The sequence below is a fragment of the Mytilus californianus genome, unplaced genomic scaffold, assembly GCF_021869535.1.
Source record: "Mytilus californianus isolate M0D057914Y unplaced genomic scaffold, xbMytCali1.0.p SCAF_5, whole genome shotgun sequence".
Taxonomy (NCBI): Eukaryota; Metazoa; Mollusca; class Bivalvia; order Mytilida; family Mytilidae; genus Mytilus; species Mytilus californianus.
The window spans coordinates 11,698,422-11,715,324 of record NW_026262701.1 but is presented as its reverse complement, the minus strand read 5'-3'; the positions used below and the strand labels follow the sequence as shown (position 1 = coordinate 11,715,324).

Here is a 16,903-nt window from a genome sequence, read left to right as displayed (position 1 = left end):
TTCTGTTCAGTGGGTTTATAATTACAGAAATTCTGCTTAAAATATCAAATTTAGAAAAATATGTAAAACCCACAGAAAAACTGTAAAATTGAAAAGCATAGCTTTGAATTGTTTTTTTTTTTTCTTTTCAAGAAAAGGAAATTATTCCTTCAATATTAATAGCCTGACTATATATATTGCTCATTTGATGAAGCAGGGGCATAAATTTGTCGTAATTTGCTGACCTTTGGTAACTGTTTGGCAATATCACCACCAACAAAGACAGCCTCTAGATAGACCCATAGATTCTGTACAGTCATCCAGTTCTCTATGATTTCTGATGAGTTTGTTAGATTCTGTACCCATGTCTGAATCTGCTTCTTGAATGGTACATTGTATCTACAAATGTCATACAAAAAACAGGTTAGATTAAGATTCTGTACCCATGTCTGACTTTACTTCTTAAATGGTACATTGTATCTTCAAATATCATACAAACCACGGGTTAGATTAAGATCTTGCAGGATAACGTTCACTGTTAACTTTGATAACAGATTTGTATAAATGGAGTTAAAATGTTGTGATTTAAGTCTTGTTTAAAGCTTTAAAAATTGTTATGTATATGTTATACTTCTAAATCATAATTTAAAAAAGTAATGATAAAAGCAATATGATGTATATAACTGGTTATTGTAAACAAAATATAACAAAAACATTCAAGAACCTGGGGCTTTTTTCACAAAAAATCTTACAGCAAAAATTGATTGTAAGTTATACTGAAATCTTCGTGACTTACAAGTATTTTTTCGTAAGATTTTTTGTGAAATTAGTCGTAGGAATAATGTGATGTGAAATGTGGTCAAGGGTAAAAATAACGGGAAATAATTCAAACAAATATGGAGTGATGAGATTCGGTAAGGCCAATTCATAATTAAATAGCTTTCACACATTTGCTGTTTTTTCTTCAAATATTTTTCCAACAAAAATCAAAATTCATATGATGGACACATACAGATAGTGAATGAAAAATAAAATGGCAAAATATAATAATTGGATTTATAGAAATTCAGTCAAATGAAAATAGTGTCCTTGTAGGATTACAACAACATGCTTTATACCTCAGGATAACATCGCCCCTTCTGATACACTTAAAAGTACAACTAATATACAAAAAAAAGATGAAAAATTTCTTTTGCATAGAAAACATATATTTGAAAGATATCAAAATTCATTTTTTTTTTAATTTTCTAGTGAGACAAATAGATATGCAGACAACATAGTTTTTCCTCACCTTTTGCATAGAACTTTTTCCTTCCAGGTATTTATTACTAAGTTGGACTAAGTTACTTCCCAACTAACTTATTGGAATACAAAATTGACTATTGATGTTTACAGTTATATATTGATTATACAGTTAGAATTATTAAAAAAGGGATTTTAAACAAATGTACTAGATCATGTATGTACCTGTTACTCATGAGGGAGCTGAGAACCATAAGAGAATCTTCCATGTTGGTAAGGATTTCTTGAGTCGTGTCTCCACGGAGAAGTAGCTCTCCACGATTCTTAAAGTTACCAAATCTGAATTCCTGGTTGTTCCAATCAGCTATGACTTGTTTCAGTTTGGCTTCAATGTCTTTTTCCTTTACAGCTGAGATACAGATGTCCTGTAAATAAATAATTGTTTTTAATACCCATATTGTTTTGTGTGAAACTAAATGTTGTAACTGTTTTACACAATAGTATATGAATGTGCAGTTCAGTCACATTATGCATCTTTTTTTAAATTTAAACATATTACATTCTTGTTCCTTAGTCTCTGGTGGATACATGTCTCATTGGAAATAATATCACATCTTCTTAAATCAATATAGTTATCAATTCTCATATACAAAACATTTAAAAAAAAAGATATATCTGTTAATATTTCTTTGATACAAATCAGTCTTAAAAAGAAACATTCCTTTTCATTTTTTTGTCCCTCAATTTTGGAATATAAATACCTCGATATCTTCTTTAAACTGCAACAGAGGAGCTTCTAGAATATTCCTCAACTGGAACGTCTCACTTTCTACATCAAAGACATGACCTGTGACCTCTGCCATTCTAGCCCAATGACGAGGCTTCATGGCCTTGTTTGTCATCAGTTCTAACAAAGGAACCATGTTGTTGAAATCATCAATGGTGTTCTTAAGATCGTCAAATGCTGGCCAGTCTTTGAGGGCTTTGGGGAGCTTTCTACACCTATAAATAATAATACATGCATGATTTGAGCATTCAGGAATTGTTTCATTTCATACCTAGTATTCTTTAGCTACCAATTAAAAAACATGTTTGTTCAATAGTTAAACCTATGCTAAAACTTTGCTTTATCATTTAACAATTAAAATCTTAAATCAAAAACACATTTCTATCTACAAGGAATTACAAACGTGAGAGAATACATTTCAATAAAGTTTTGCTCAAATGCTATTCTTAAATGTGTGACATGTCAGAAAATGAAAATATATAGTAAATGTGTGACATGTGAGAACTTGAATATATATACAGCAAATGTGCAATAAAGAAATTGTAACTTTAAATAAAAAAAAAATATCAGAATACAGAACCAAGTTTTAAAACTACAAGCTGTATTAACAACATACTTGTTTTGGAACTCAAGCAGTTCGTTGTTGATTTTTTCGATGTTGACATCTACCCAAAGAATATCATAATATCCATGTACAGTCTCCAACACATTGTTGTACAACCCATATAATTTTTGCAGCAGATTTAATTCCTTTTTAATATTGAGTAATTTAGGATACTCTGTAACAGGCAGGCCAAACAGTTCTTCACCACCAGTGTAGGTGATGTATTTCTTATACAAAATGTCAAAATTGTTCTGGAAAATGACAAGTCTGTCAGAGGCCTCTCTAGGTGCTACACCAGGTACCATAGGTCCAGCCTACAACATATATTTACACAAATGTGTATCATGAATGATGAATGGATCTATTTTTCAAAAAATGTTTAGGAAACTAATGCATTCTGGGTAATATTTTCAAAAAACCTACACCAAAACAGTGTGATTAATTAACATCTAAAATGATAGAAATTGTACCAATGATGAATCTTAAAATCTTTAAATTTTATTTTGTAGGTAGTCTAATGACAAACCTGTGACAAATTTTTTTCTCTGAGCCAAACCATGCATTATTTTTTCTAAAAATTGAGGTTCTGTGGGTTCAACATAATATGTGGATTGCAATTTTCTTAGATTTCCTGGGTATAGGTTAACAACATAAGATGTTCAACGAGGTATAAATTGTCTTCACGCTTGTATGCAGACATTGGCAAAACCATGACATCAAATAATGGATACAAATGTGGGATTTATTATTACGATTTCAGGAAATCCTACTAATAATAATAATGTTATCAAAATTTGAATTCTGATCTCAGTCGAAAGGTATCCTGTCTGTATTTTCAATCTGAATTAACCGTTTATGTTAACAAATTTAAACTTGATGACTTACCGTATCATAACCACCACAGAAGTCATCACAATCACCAATGAACGTTTTAACATTCTCAATCAGTTCTGATTTAAACATTGGTTGTACTTCTAGGAGTGTTGTCTGCACCTCAGCAGCCTGTGCCTGCAGTTTCTCCCATGAATATCTCAGTGTGTCACATCTCTCCATCTCCTCTTTGTTTACAGGCAATTCATGTTTGTTTAACATGGCATAGGATTCCTACAAAATGTTTGTGTGAGAGCACTTACAATATTGACATATCCAAGGGGCATAAATCCCTAAAAATATACAAAATCAACCAATCCTAGATATTACTGATATTTTTTACAAAATCTGCTGAAAACTGTAGGCATGAAAGCATTTACTATTTTCGTACGAATAGACAGAAGGCTTGAAGGACAGTAGGACATCAACATTTAAATATCATTTGCTACTACTCATAGAATGCTACACATCACCCCCAGAGGACAATAAAATAATTTAACTTAAAAATAAAAAAATATCTAATAAAACTGACATTCTAAATCTCAAATGAATTGGACAACTAAATGACTATTACACATATCATTTATTACCTCAATTGGAGTAATTCCCATATCAATTCTGATCTCACTCTCTCTGATATCCTTCAGTGAACCCATGGCATATCTTATGTCATCCAGGTCTTTAAGAGGTCGTGACAACCTCTTATTCAGGTCCTCTATAAACTCAAACATTTCCTCCATCTCTGAACTGTATTTCTGATTACAAGCCTTGCCAAAGTGAACTCTCCATTGTTTTGTTTCAATAGTCAAACCAAGTTTTAATTTTTCTGTAAAAATAATTCCATTTTTTTTAAAAGCTGGTATTATTACCTTCATTTACATCTCATATTTTACCTGTTACCTTTGTAAGAATTTTTGGGTTTTTTTTTAGGTTCAAAACAGTCAATGACATTAGTCTTCCCAAGTTTCACTTTCTATTCAATAACTGACCATGCTTAGCACATGCACAATAGATCTCTGACAGGTCACATTAAAGGTTTGATCAAAATGAAGTAAAATTAATGTATTGCAAGAGAATTATGTATCAGTAAAGTTTTTTTTCAACAAACTGAATGCTAAGTGCATAAACATATACACCAGACTTATATTCTCATTATTTTTTTCCTCAAAAAGGCAAATCCATAAATAGTTAGCAAAAATTGGTTAACAGTATCCTTGAAAGCATGTGGTAAACATTGTAATTTTGAAAAACTGTTTCATAAATTCATTGTTAAAATAGGACCTTTTGTAAAGAGTGTCCTATTTTTGTGTGCCATTCATAAGTTTTCAGTTTTACTTTTATGTTAAATCCCCCCCCCCCCCCCCCCTTTCCCTTAAAAATATTTTAAAATTCCAATGTTTTACCTGTGTACATTCCAATAGGTCCAACATCATAGTACTCAGGAAGTGCATTAATCTGGATTTCCATTTCTTCATAATGTTTTATCTTAGCTTCATATTCAGACAGCTTAGGATTTTCTTTGTTGAAGTTCTCCAAATCTTCATCTCTATCTACCATCCACACAGAATGGAATTCAGAGAAATGATCCAAAGCTGTTGTCACTTCCTGTAAGAAAAAAGAAAAAGTTCAAAAGAAGTCTATAAATACGATCTTTTTCAATATTGCATATCTGTTTAAACATTTGAAACACTTACAGAATGTAGTTCTGCTTTAAGTTTTGTATACCATAAGACAATAATTATTGTCAACTTTATAATTCTTTTTGTGTCCAACACAAATACATATAGACCAGTCGCTAAATCTACATCATTTGGTTTCTTGTGGATAGTTGTGTCATTGACAATCATACCACATTTTTAATTTAATAATGTATGCAGAATTGGTTAAAACCGCAAAAATAACTACACAAGAAAAATACATTTTTTCTTCAATCCAAGAACATAAATGAATCCAGTTTATAATATCAAAAAAATTAAATACCTTCATTCAGTGAGGACAACAGATTAATGTAAATTTAGAAATGATTGTGAGGCTTTTATTAATGCGAATAATGCAACTTTGTGATTATCGCAATGATAAGAACTCACATTTTGATAGCTGATGCGGATATCTGTATGCAGATTTCCCTGAAATCACAATAATTAATCTCGCATTTTTTTGTCCATTCTTCAAAAATCGCAATCATGAATGCATGCCATAATTTCTGAATTTACAGTATAAAAGACATTTTGCCAATAACTTGCTTCACAAAACAGTATCTTACCTTCTTAGTAGAGTTGATGGCCGTTGACAACTGTGACTGGAGTTTGGAAACTTCTTTGTTCTCTGAAACAGCCTTGTAATAATTCTTGGGTTGTTTGTGGATGGTGTAAGTCTGGACTGCTGTCTCATCGTCTTTCTTAGCATGGTCCACCTCATCCACTGGACATACACTTGCCATACTTGGTCTACGCTCCATGTTAGACATCATTGTGTCCTGTGGCTGAAGACCTTTGTGCCACTTACTGATTCCTTTGCTAACGCTGACCACAAGTTGAGCAGCTTTGTTAACAGCTTGTTGGACCTCGTCCAAAGCAGGGGACATAACTACGTTAGGAATAGCTAATACAGCATATGCCTTAAAGAATGGCTTGGTTTCTTTTTTGTCTTTCTTGTCTCCATAACTACCAGAATCTGTAAAATCAGGTGTTCAGTATAAAATATTTATGTACATAAAAAAAAATAGTGGGGGGGGGGGGGATGTAATTTGTCTGAAACTAAAAAACACTTTCATATAAAAAGTCCAGAAATTAAATCTTTCTTTTTCCATATGTCAGTTCAACACTGCACTTGATTTGGAGGTATAGTTTTAGTTTTATATGAGGGGTAAACTATTTGAAAATTGAGAGTCAAAGAATTAATTTTGGACAGCCTATAATGTTAATAATTTAAAAAAAAACAACTGAAAACACATTATTAATTTCATGCGTTCGAAGCGCTTTTCTGGATTTACCTTCATCAGGAATGGTTTTTCATTATGACAACATGCAATGCAAAAAAATAAAACATAACAATAAAATTTATTATGAAATTTTACTTTATTATGTGGAAAATCTAAAGTCCCAAACTTAAAATGCAAATGAAATCAATCTTGGACAAACTGGAAAATTTAAATCGACAAATAAGAATACCTTGATAGATTGATAGTTCAGGAGTAAGCAAACCTTTGGATTGGAAGAATGATTTCAATAAAAACAATTACCCATATAATGTAACATAGAACTAGAAGAGATCCTCTTCTTCAGAGACTCCAGTGTATTCCTTGTTACTTTCATGAGAGCATCTTGGTTTCGATGTTCGAAGTGGGCCAGTAAATCTCCAGCTGCCTCTTCTAAATTCTCTCTCATTTCTTTCTTCTTCTTAGCTATGGCATTAGCTTTAGATGATACAGGGCGTGACTTCCTGCTGTTGGAGCGACCCATTGCTGAACCTGTTGGGCTGCCATCTCGGCTTCTATCATGTTCTGAAATGTTAAAATAAGTAAGTAATATTATGAAAAGTACATTTATTTGATGTGTAAGGTAAAAACAATATATTTTGGTTCAGGATGACATCTGTTTTCAAAATAATTGTTTGGAATATAGCTAGAAACAAATTTTCTATCTTTTGGCAGGTACTTTTGTTATAAGGCAAAATCTATCCTAAACTTTGACAATCACAAGGTCGACGGAAAATTCTTATTCTTCTTGTTTATAACATATCCTATTTTAAGATAAATACTGTATTTGTCATTCATTATATTAAATATGCAATATAAACAATGTTCACAACTATAGGAAAAGAAAAATACACAGACATATACACTTAAATATGATATATATACATTATTTTGTTACACAAAAAGTATTTAAGGCATTGATAATACAGATGAGAATTAGAATTGAAAAAAACCACAGTTATCTCCCCTTACCTATTCCTTCATCTTCATCTTCTCTTTCTTTTTCTTCTTCTTCCTCCTCCAGTTCCATAGTACATAACATGTTAATTAACTCATTAGAAGCTTCTTCAACAACCATTGACTTGGTCTGTAGGGCCTGTGCTCCTTTAGCACACAACATCTGTATAAAGCAAAACAAATCATTAGGACTTCAGTCTAGTTATGCTAGTTTAGTGTTCAAATTTTAAGGAGGTTATTTTTTATCAAAGAAATGATCCAAGGGGTTCAAATTAGTGTGGGTCTAAGGGTTAGGACCTGTCTTTTCTGATTTTTTAATTACTAAAGTCCATATCCTTAACATTGATGATTTATACAGGACCTATAACCTTGTTTAGGAGGGATTTTCACTTCAAAATTATTTGGTTTTGGACCTTTCATTCTATAACGAAAATTTGACTCCCTGGAACTTTTTTTCTTTTTTGTTGTTTTAGTCTCTTGATAATGCCAATGGCTTATCTTCTTTATTTATTTTATCCATCAATAATCTTTCTATGATACTACATGTTCAGTTTTACATTTAAAGTTTCTACAACCAAAGACTTAAGGTAATAAGCAGGGGTTCAAAACTCTGAAATATTTTTTGGGCCTATGACTTTTTAAAAACTTTTATTCTCTCATGTTCAATTTTGCTCATTTAAAAGGTCTACACAATTTGACAGTAAACACACTGCTTATTACTTGTTCACACAATTTGTATATTTTGTAAAATTTCCAATGTGAAATCATGATGGTCCTCTCAAAGCAACAAGACTTGGACCTGTACATTTTTATCCCTGTTCATCTGTTGTAGATGTTTTTAGGTTTTATTCATAATCTATGTTTCCCACATTGAAGATCCCTTTTTAAATTATTATCCACATCCTAGATTTTTTAGAGTTTTATTACTTGAGACGATCCATTCAATTTACCTGTGTATTTTCTAAGAATTTTTCCACAGTCCATGGTTCATCTTCAGGTAACTGACACAATGTAGTTCCTGCCATTTCTTTCAGTACAGACTCGATACGGAACTCATTCACATCATGAGCTCTGTCCATCAGGAGTTCTAGATCAGCTAAGGTTTTATAGACCCTGTCCATGTATTCCTGAATGTTCAGAGAAGTCCAGCTTAGTTTGATTAGGCCTGGTTCCAGAGCAGTGTCCACTTTACTGATGTGTGGACCCATTAAAGCTTCAAAAGCTGTAGGTATCTTACCCTTCACTCTCTGTGTTTCTTGAAGCATCATCTAAAACAGAAATACTTTTTTAAACCACGCTTGTACTTAATATTTACATGTTTACAGTTCCCAAATTTGAAATCCTTTTTCTCTAAATATTGAACACCCCTCCCCTCAAATAAGTTATTCTTGAAACAGCCTAAATGCAAAACTAATCCTTTAATAAATATATGAATAAAGACCTGCATTTAAATACAGCCCTGCACAAAAATATAATTTAGTAGAGGACCTTCCCTAGAAGTAAATATTTTACCTGCAGAGCATTGTAGTGGTCTTTGTACTCTGTCTGTTTAGCTCTCATAGTCCTAGCAAGCTGAGGAATCTCTAAACCTAACCTCGCCATACATTCGGTCTCTCTGATCATAGTCAAAATCTGAGGGTCAAAGTTCACATAGAGTTCATTTGATTCTGGATGTCTGACTAACACTGATGACTGAAGTCCTGAACGAGCTGCTTCAATCTACAACAGTAAGGATATCTTAATAGATAATTATTTTTTTAACTAACTTTTTTAGACATTTTCATTCGCATAATTTTTTCTATTTTCTTGTAGAAGTCATATTAAAATGTCTCCTCTGCACAAATTGCTGTGATATCTTTTCTACTATGTCTGTTTTTTTTCTTCTTCAACCTATACACTATGCATTCATTATTTGTATCAGTACAAATTTTTCTTAGATTGAGGAAAGTTTTCATTTTTGTGGTAATTTTAACAAAAGCAGCATACAAGCCTATAGGAATTTTGTATATTGTTGATTCTTAAATTCTTGGTTCAGCTATATCCACAAAATCCAAAAAAACATAGAATACAATGATTAATAATGAATTTGCATTAAATAATTGAAGACACCTAACAATCTGACATTTGAATCTATGTATATACTAACCTGTCTTAGCCAACCTCTATGATAAAGGACTTCAAACTCTAACAGACATTTGGCCAATTTGTTGTAGTTTTTAATAATTTTCTTGGCATCATTTCCTTCCAAGAGTCTGGGTTGCTGTTGGAATATCTCCATAGGCTCCTGAATACGACGGAACAACTGGCGGGCCCAGGATATTTTACCTAAACAAGAAATTTATTCCAACGTTGATAAAACAAGCACATTTTTTGTAATTAACCATACTTAAAAGCTAAATATTTTCTTTAACAGTTAATTGGAGTTTTTACTTTGCATAAAGGTACATAAAAAGAGCTGGATTCTTGTTTATTAAACTATGCAAAATATTACAACTAAAGAAATGTTAAAACATAAATCTTTCATCAAATATGATAGCTTTTTTTAAAAAAAAATGTCATGAAATAATCTATAATTCCAGTATCTAATTCAAAAATTAGAAATGAAACTGGCAAATCAATTTACAAAACCCTAAGAAAAATAAATCAAATGGCTCATCTATCTACACAATGTACAAAATCTTAAGAACTAGAAATCCAATTCTTGTGCCTTACTATTTACTACATTTTACATTTAAAACTACAAAGTGAAACTCTGAACTACAACAAATACCTTAACATTGCCAAAAAAAACAATAAAATTCTGATCACAAATACAAAAATAAATGACTGACTGACCTGCAATTGGTGGTAGATCTCTAGCAACAGGAGGATCATTTTTATTTTTCTGGTAGATTTTAGACACCATCTCAATATCCCTTCCGTAATGACTTAAGATTCGATGGAATTTTTCATTAATTCCAAGATTTGGTAAATCTAATTTCTCAAACTTCCTCAGCAACACTATTGCCCTGGTAGTACTGCTAATCTTCTCAAATTTGTTATCCATAAAAGTCTGGAGGTTAGCCTAAAATTTACAATTTTGAATTCAGTATTTAATTAAAAAGTGCAACAGACCCTTTTGTTCAAAAATAAGGCCAATGGTCTGAAATAGCATTGGAATTACAAAACAATACACCTTACAATAAAGTTTTATCATTATACACTCACTATACAAGGTGTATGATCACGTCTCAAATCTTATTGTAAAATTGTATTTATGGAAGGATGTTCTTTGGTAAATTTAAAACATAATGAATTTAAGGAAATAGTGGTTATATTTGAAAGACACTTGGTAAAGAGTTACGTTTAACCATAAAAAAAAATGTTATGCATATGTTTTATTAAATTTAAGAATTTAAACATTTGTCTGGAAAAAGGCCTTCTCCAGCTTTTTCATATATTTTATAGAGATGTTTTCACTGTCAAAATCTGACTAAATCCTTATTATATCTGTGCAACACTTCAAATGTTCATACCAAAATCTAATACACATGTAAAATTATCTGTATCCGAAGACAGGGAACAGATCTAAGTGGTTCAAACTAAATATACATGCTGTACCAAGTCAGGACTATCACAGATATTAAACATTTATTCTATGTTTTAATCCTTTCATAAATTGATCCAAAATTTTAAGAACTAAATATTAAATCAAATAAATATCTACAACTATCTTTTTTCACTCAAAATGAGTGTAAAACTTGGTATGATGTGCTATGAAACATACGTGTAGTTCAGCAACCATTCTTTTGAACTCATCAAAATCAGTATCAAATTCCTGTTTTCTCTGATCCAGAAAATCATACAATTTCTTTTTCATTGCAGTTATGATCACATTAAATCTGTTGGCCATTTTGTCAATCTCTGTAAACAAAAAATATATACATGGTTTATTTTTATATCTAGTGCTACTTCAAAGTTAAAACCAATATATAATATTCATTAGAACTGCATCTGCATTTACTTTTTCAGGAAACTAAATACAAAAATAATTTAAAAATATGTTTTTCCAATTTTTTTTTATAAATTTCATTTGTTGGTAAGAAAAAGCATTTTTTGTGTTTTTTTCTTTTGCATATACATTTTTTTTCTTTTAAATTCTTCAATTAATCGCCAGCAGTATGAAAATACAAACCTTCAATTTTAGATTCAGACAAATGAGAGTACAGAGAAATGGTCTCGAACATTTCAATGATCTTTTTCAATCTTCTTGTAAATGTATCAAACTTTCCAAAAATGTACATCTCTGAGAATTCAAATGGACGTTCATTTGGCATCTTCTCCAACTTTTCCTTAGTTTTATGGAAGCATCGCTGATATTCTTCATTAAGTTTGATGCAATCATTGAGTTTCCTGACAACATCCTCCTGTTTCTGTGTCCATACAGTTTCATATCCACCACATGAGATGTAGGACTTACAGGCTGTTATCATCTGATTGGTGATCTGAAATGTAAACATGATTTGAAAGAGTGGAAACTATGTAAACACATAGAACAGACCAACTATCAAAGGAACCTTTATACCCATCAAGACATTTTCTATAAGGTGGTCAATAATGAATAAAAAGTCATACCTTATATATAAGCACTTTCAATTCATTTGGTGGTCAACACAAGATTTTGAAGGTGACATTGATCAGATAATTTGCATTCAGTATTATGATCTGTCAAAGAAGAACTGCTTATTCACTCGAAAAAACTGCAATTTTAACCATATTTCAGATGACTTCAAACCTGGTTTTAGAAAATTAGAGTATAGCTTCAATAGAGTCCAGTCTTTTCTTTGTTATGATTTTGTGGCTTGTTCTGTCGTCTTTTTTTACATCATGTTCATACAACCCTTTGCCTTAAGTTTATTATCTTTTCTTCCGTTTATTTTTTGTAGAACTAGTTACTCCACATAGATTTTAAATGCATGCTAGGTCAACGTAATGCTGTAAAACTTACCTTGACAAATAGTGATGTCATACGTTCTGATGTATTATAGTATCTGGAGATAGAGTGAATCATCCGGATAGCATTGATCAAACCTGGAATAGCATCCAACATGCCAACCTAAAATTAGAAATATCTGGGTAAATGGCTTAATTCTAAAGGTGCCAAATTAACCAGCAGGAAAAAAAGTTTTGAAAGTTTATTAGAATTACTGTACAATTAATTTTCTTGTGGTTTATATCATACTGGAATTTAGATATTTCAAACCTTTATGCTGCATTCTATGAAACCAAAAGACATCATCAGAAAATGAACAAATTTTGAAATTTTTTCCATCTTTTCATGATGATTACAATTCAAACTAGGCCTATAAAAGCTGAGAATAAGTACATTTCAACAGCAGCATACATTGTTCACTCTCTTGGAATACTCTTTGCTTTTTCACAAAAGTGTACTATAAACCAACAACCAGTAATTTTTATAAGACTTTTTTTTCAAATTAAGTCTTTTCTAGTTGAGTCTGCAGAGATTACTTTACTCATTTTTTTTTTAACTTTCTTGACCTCTTTAAACATGGGAAGACCAAGGCTGACATATATTGACAATCCAGTTTTTCAATATTTTTCTACTCGTGAATGTCTGTAAAATTAATCATTCACAAAATTAATTAGTTTATAGTAAATGAAAAATGAATTGAGTTTGTGTTGTACACACACTTACTGGATCACTGTTGTAAAGTGGGTCACAGAACTTCTCCAAGGTGTACAAAAACTTCACATTGTCACGAGCTTCATTGGCTAAGTCAGTCACACGTCTGTCTAATTCTTGCCATCTCTGCAAAATGTTGAAACAATGTTATTACTTTTTTTTTAAGAAATTAAGACAAATAAGTCCGTAAACTTTACTGCGATTTTTTTATATAGAAAATATAATAACATTAAATTATCTTTTCAAATATCTATTTAAGGAATGACTGTAATATTTTTTCTGTCTATGAAGAAATAACATCAAAAATGTGGTTCACACTGAATAACCCGCGTAGCGGGTTATTTTAAAGTGTGCACCACATTTTTTATGTTATTTCGAATAGACAGAAAAAATATTACAGTCATTCCTTATAATTTAATTCTAAATTTCATTATAAACTGGAGTAAATCATGAAAAAACGTTGACGACGTAACGGTCACATGACAAAATTATGTCTATGAGCTGATAAACAAAACAACGTCAGCCAATCAGAAGATGTGTTACATCCAAAATTAAATTATAAAAAAATAATGATAGACATTGAACATTAAAAGTTTGATAACATTTTATCAAGTTGGGATTAATTGATTATAAATACTTTTCTCTAGTTTGTTTAGTTGTTTTGGAGTTTAGTATGGCGTTCATTATCACTGAACTAGTATATATATTTGTTAAGGGGCCAGCTGAAGGACGCCTCCGGGTGCGGGAATTTCTAGCTGCATTGAAGACCTGTTGGTGACCTTCTGCTGTTGTCTGTTTTATGGTCGGGTTGTTGTCTCTTTGACACATTCCCCATTTCCATTCTCAATTTAATTGTTGTTGTAATAGCTGTCAACACATATAAATATTTAACAGATATCCTTTACATAAAGTATAATAAGCTTACAGCTACAAGTTTGGATTTAGCAGCATGGAGAACACCAAGGACAGCTTTCACATCGGAACCCTTTATCTGGTCCAATAAATAATTAAACTTAGACATCCTTTTCTTCCAGTGGTCCAATTCAGCCCTAGGTCCAATGTCATCAGCCTCCTTCCTCATCTGTTCACTCTCGGCTAGGACTTGTTCCAATTGTTTCAGCCATACTCCCATGCATTGCTCAATACCCTCTAGAGCATCAGAACTGTTAGCTACGGCCTGGTAATCTGCAGGTGTGTTGATTTTTGACAATTCATATGTTTCACATGGTTTCAATTGTACTTTCTCTTCAAGGCTTTCTTGTGCACCTAGTAACAAATAATTTACTTTATACAACAGTCTAAAAGATTTTAATAACTTTGTGTTGAAAATCAGGAAAGTCAAAGGGCAAACCTTACATATTTTCAGGTACATTTACACACTTTGAATAAGCACTTAAAAAATCTCTTTTGAACCTTTACATCTGAAATAGCAAATGAACAGTTTCCTTTTTGTTTATTTTAAACACACTGAAAAATATACAATCTGATTAGTATTGAAACATATACTGTATATGTATATTTTCTTTTTTTAAACATATTGTTGAAAATTTAGACATTTAAACTGCTTGAAACTTTGTGAAAATTCTCTGTTGACCTCTAAATAACCTGCTTTCTATATGACAACAATCACCATGTTTTTTTTAAAAATCTTTTCCAAAGAAGCAATTCAAATTTGTGCATGAGTCCATATTTAAGATCAACCAGATTCCATTCCTTCTGTCACTGGACATTAAACAAGCAACAATCAATCAATCATTCTTTCTGTTCTAGGTATAAACACACTTACCAACAAGAACAGATACAAATGAGTCCAATGTGTTGAGGAAGTCTGTTCTGATCTGTATGCCTGAGGGACTGTCCAGATATAAACACACTTACCAACAAGAACAGGCACAAAGGAGTCCAATGTATTGAGGAAGTCTGTTCTGATCTGTATGCCTGAGGGACTGTCCAGATATAAACACACTTACCAACAAGAACAGACACAAACGAGTCCAATGTGTTGAGGAAGTCAGTTCTGATCTGTATGCCCGAGGGACTGTCCAGATATAAACACACTTACCAACAAGAACAGACACAAATGAGTCCAATGTATTGAGGAAGTCTGTTCTGATCTGTATGCCTGAGGGACTGTCCAGATATAAACACACTTACCAACAAGAACAGACACAAACGAGTCCAATGTGTTGAGGAAGTCAGTTCTGATCTGTATGCCCAAGGGACTGTCCAGATATAAACACACTTACCAACAAGAACAGACACAAATGAGTCCAATGTGTTGAGGAAGTCTGTTCTGATCTGTATGCCTGAGGGACTGTCCAGATATAAACACACTTACCAACAAGAACAGACACAAATGAGTCCAATGTGTTGAGGAAGTCAGTTCTGATCTGTATGCCCGAGGGACTGTCCAGATATAAACACACTTACCAACAAGAACAGGCACAAAGGAGTCCAATGTATTGAGGAAGTCTGTTCTGATCTGTATGCCTGAGGGACTGTCCAGATATAAACACACTTACGACAAGAACAGGCACAAAGGAGTCCAATGTATTGAGGAAGTCTGTTCTGATCTGTATGCCTGAGGGACTGTCCAGATATAAACACACTTACCAACAAGAACAGACACAAAGGAGTCCAATGTGTTGAGGAAGTCGGTTCTGATCTGTATGCCTGAGGGACTGTCCAGATATAAACACACTTACCAACAAGAACAGACACAAATGAGTCCAATGTGTTGAGGAAGTCAGTTCTGATCTGTATGCCTGAGGGACTGTCCAGCTTGCCCCACCCTCCATCTAGACTCTTCAGGGCTGGGATAAAGATACTGGATAGAAGATTTTCTACAGCATGTAGAAGACCACTACCATTTTTTCCTTGGCTGCTGGTATCCAACTTGGTGAAATTGATCTCCTGTAAATAATAATTCAATGCATTAAAACCACAGATTCTTTTACTAATAACAATTCATATTTTCCAACAATGTGCAATGTGGAAGTATGAAAGATAAAGTTAAAAACATATGGACCATAATAACAAAAAATAATGATTTAAATGGTTACTGGTTGATGTAAAGGTGAATAATAAATATGAGAAAACTATCTCTGTAATTGTGAAATAGGCAGTTTTCCTCTATGTATAAAGTAAAAATTTTATGGTACATCCTTCCACAGCTTAATTCTTTTTTTCTTTACCTAGATTCTAAGGTTTTCAATCATTCCTCTTCAACCATCAGTTTAAAATTTTTCACATTTTAGATCATTTAAAAAGTGTACATAGTACTTGCAGGAATTGGCAAGTTAACTTAAAAATCAAACATTTAAATTCTCAAAATTTATGAGACGTATTAAAGGTTCCGTCCAATTTTTCCACATTTCTTGTATATTTGTCAAGTTAAGAAGCTTCTGTCTGATGATAGAATTTCTGTAGACAAATAAACTTTTAACAGTTCTTTTGAACATATTTGACAAAGTGCTATAAATTTCTCCTATAATCAAGTGACTTACCTTAGAAATATTTTGTTCTGTTATATGTGCTCCAGGTTCTACCTTGGTAAACACCAGAGCAATTCCACGGAGAGGTGTATCTCGTCCGTTTGTAACAAACACTTTAGGTTTGTGAGATCTTGTAAACTTAGGTTGTGGTGGACCCACACGAATCTGTTCCACTGAAATAGTAAAAAAATAAAGTAAAAGGATGAACTTTCTATTAATTCTATAGAAAATGAAATTGTATATATACATATCTAAAGGTCACAATAAGGCCTTTTTGAAGAACAACTACTGTAAATACAGAAATGATTGT

The 16,903-nt window shown here is 32.1% G+C and overlaps 1 protein-coding gene across 13 annotated transcripts in view; it reads right to left on the bottom strand.

Annotated features, from left to right (window-relative positions):
- The window catches only part of LOC127702245 (dynein axonemal heavy chain 5-like), a 113,468-nt gene that overhangs the window by 45,598 nt on the left and 50,967 nt on the right, over positions 1-16,903 (bottom strand). For 6 of the 13 annotated variants that reach the window (XM_052206350.1, XM_052206349.1, XM_052206351.1 and 3 more), the window contains exons 4-24: positions 16,606-16,766; positions 15,805-16,012; positions 14,025-14,365; positions 13,112-13,225; positions 12,404-12,511; positions 11,591-11,900; positions 11,183-11,319; positions 10,252-10,480; positions 9,563-9,741; positions 8,929-9,135; positions 8,367-8,684; positions 7,432-7,579; positions 6,724-6,984; positions 5,746-6,155; positions 4,886-5,087; positions 4,073-4,308; positions 3,498-3,716; positions 2,625-2,926; positions 1,983-2,223; positions 1,447-1,646; positions 225-378 (exon numbers count right to left, since the gene is read on the bottom strand). In XM_052206350.1, coding sequence (XP_052062310.1) covers positions 225-378; positions 1,447-1,646; positions 1,983-2,223; positions 2,625-2,926; positions 3,498-3,716; positions 4,073-4,308; positions 4,886-5,087; positions 5,746-6,155; positions 6,724-6,984; positions 7,432-7,579; positions 8,367-8,684; positions 8,929-9,135; positions 9,563-9,741; positions 10,252-10,480; positions 11,183-11,319; positions 11,591-11,900; positions 12,404-12,511; positions 13,112-13,225; positions 14,025-14,365; positions 15,805-16,012; positions 16,606-16,766 — 4,685 coding nt within the window. The other 7 variants (XM_052206360.1, XM_052206355.1, XM_052206358.1 and 4 more) reach the window with 7 other exon arrangements.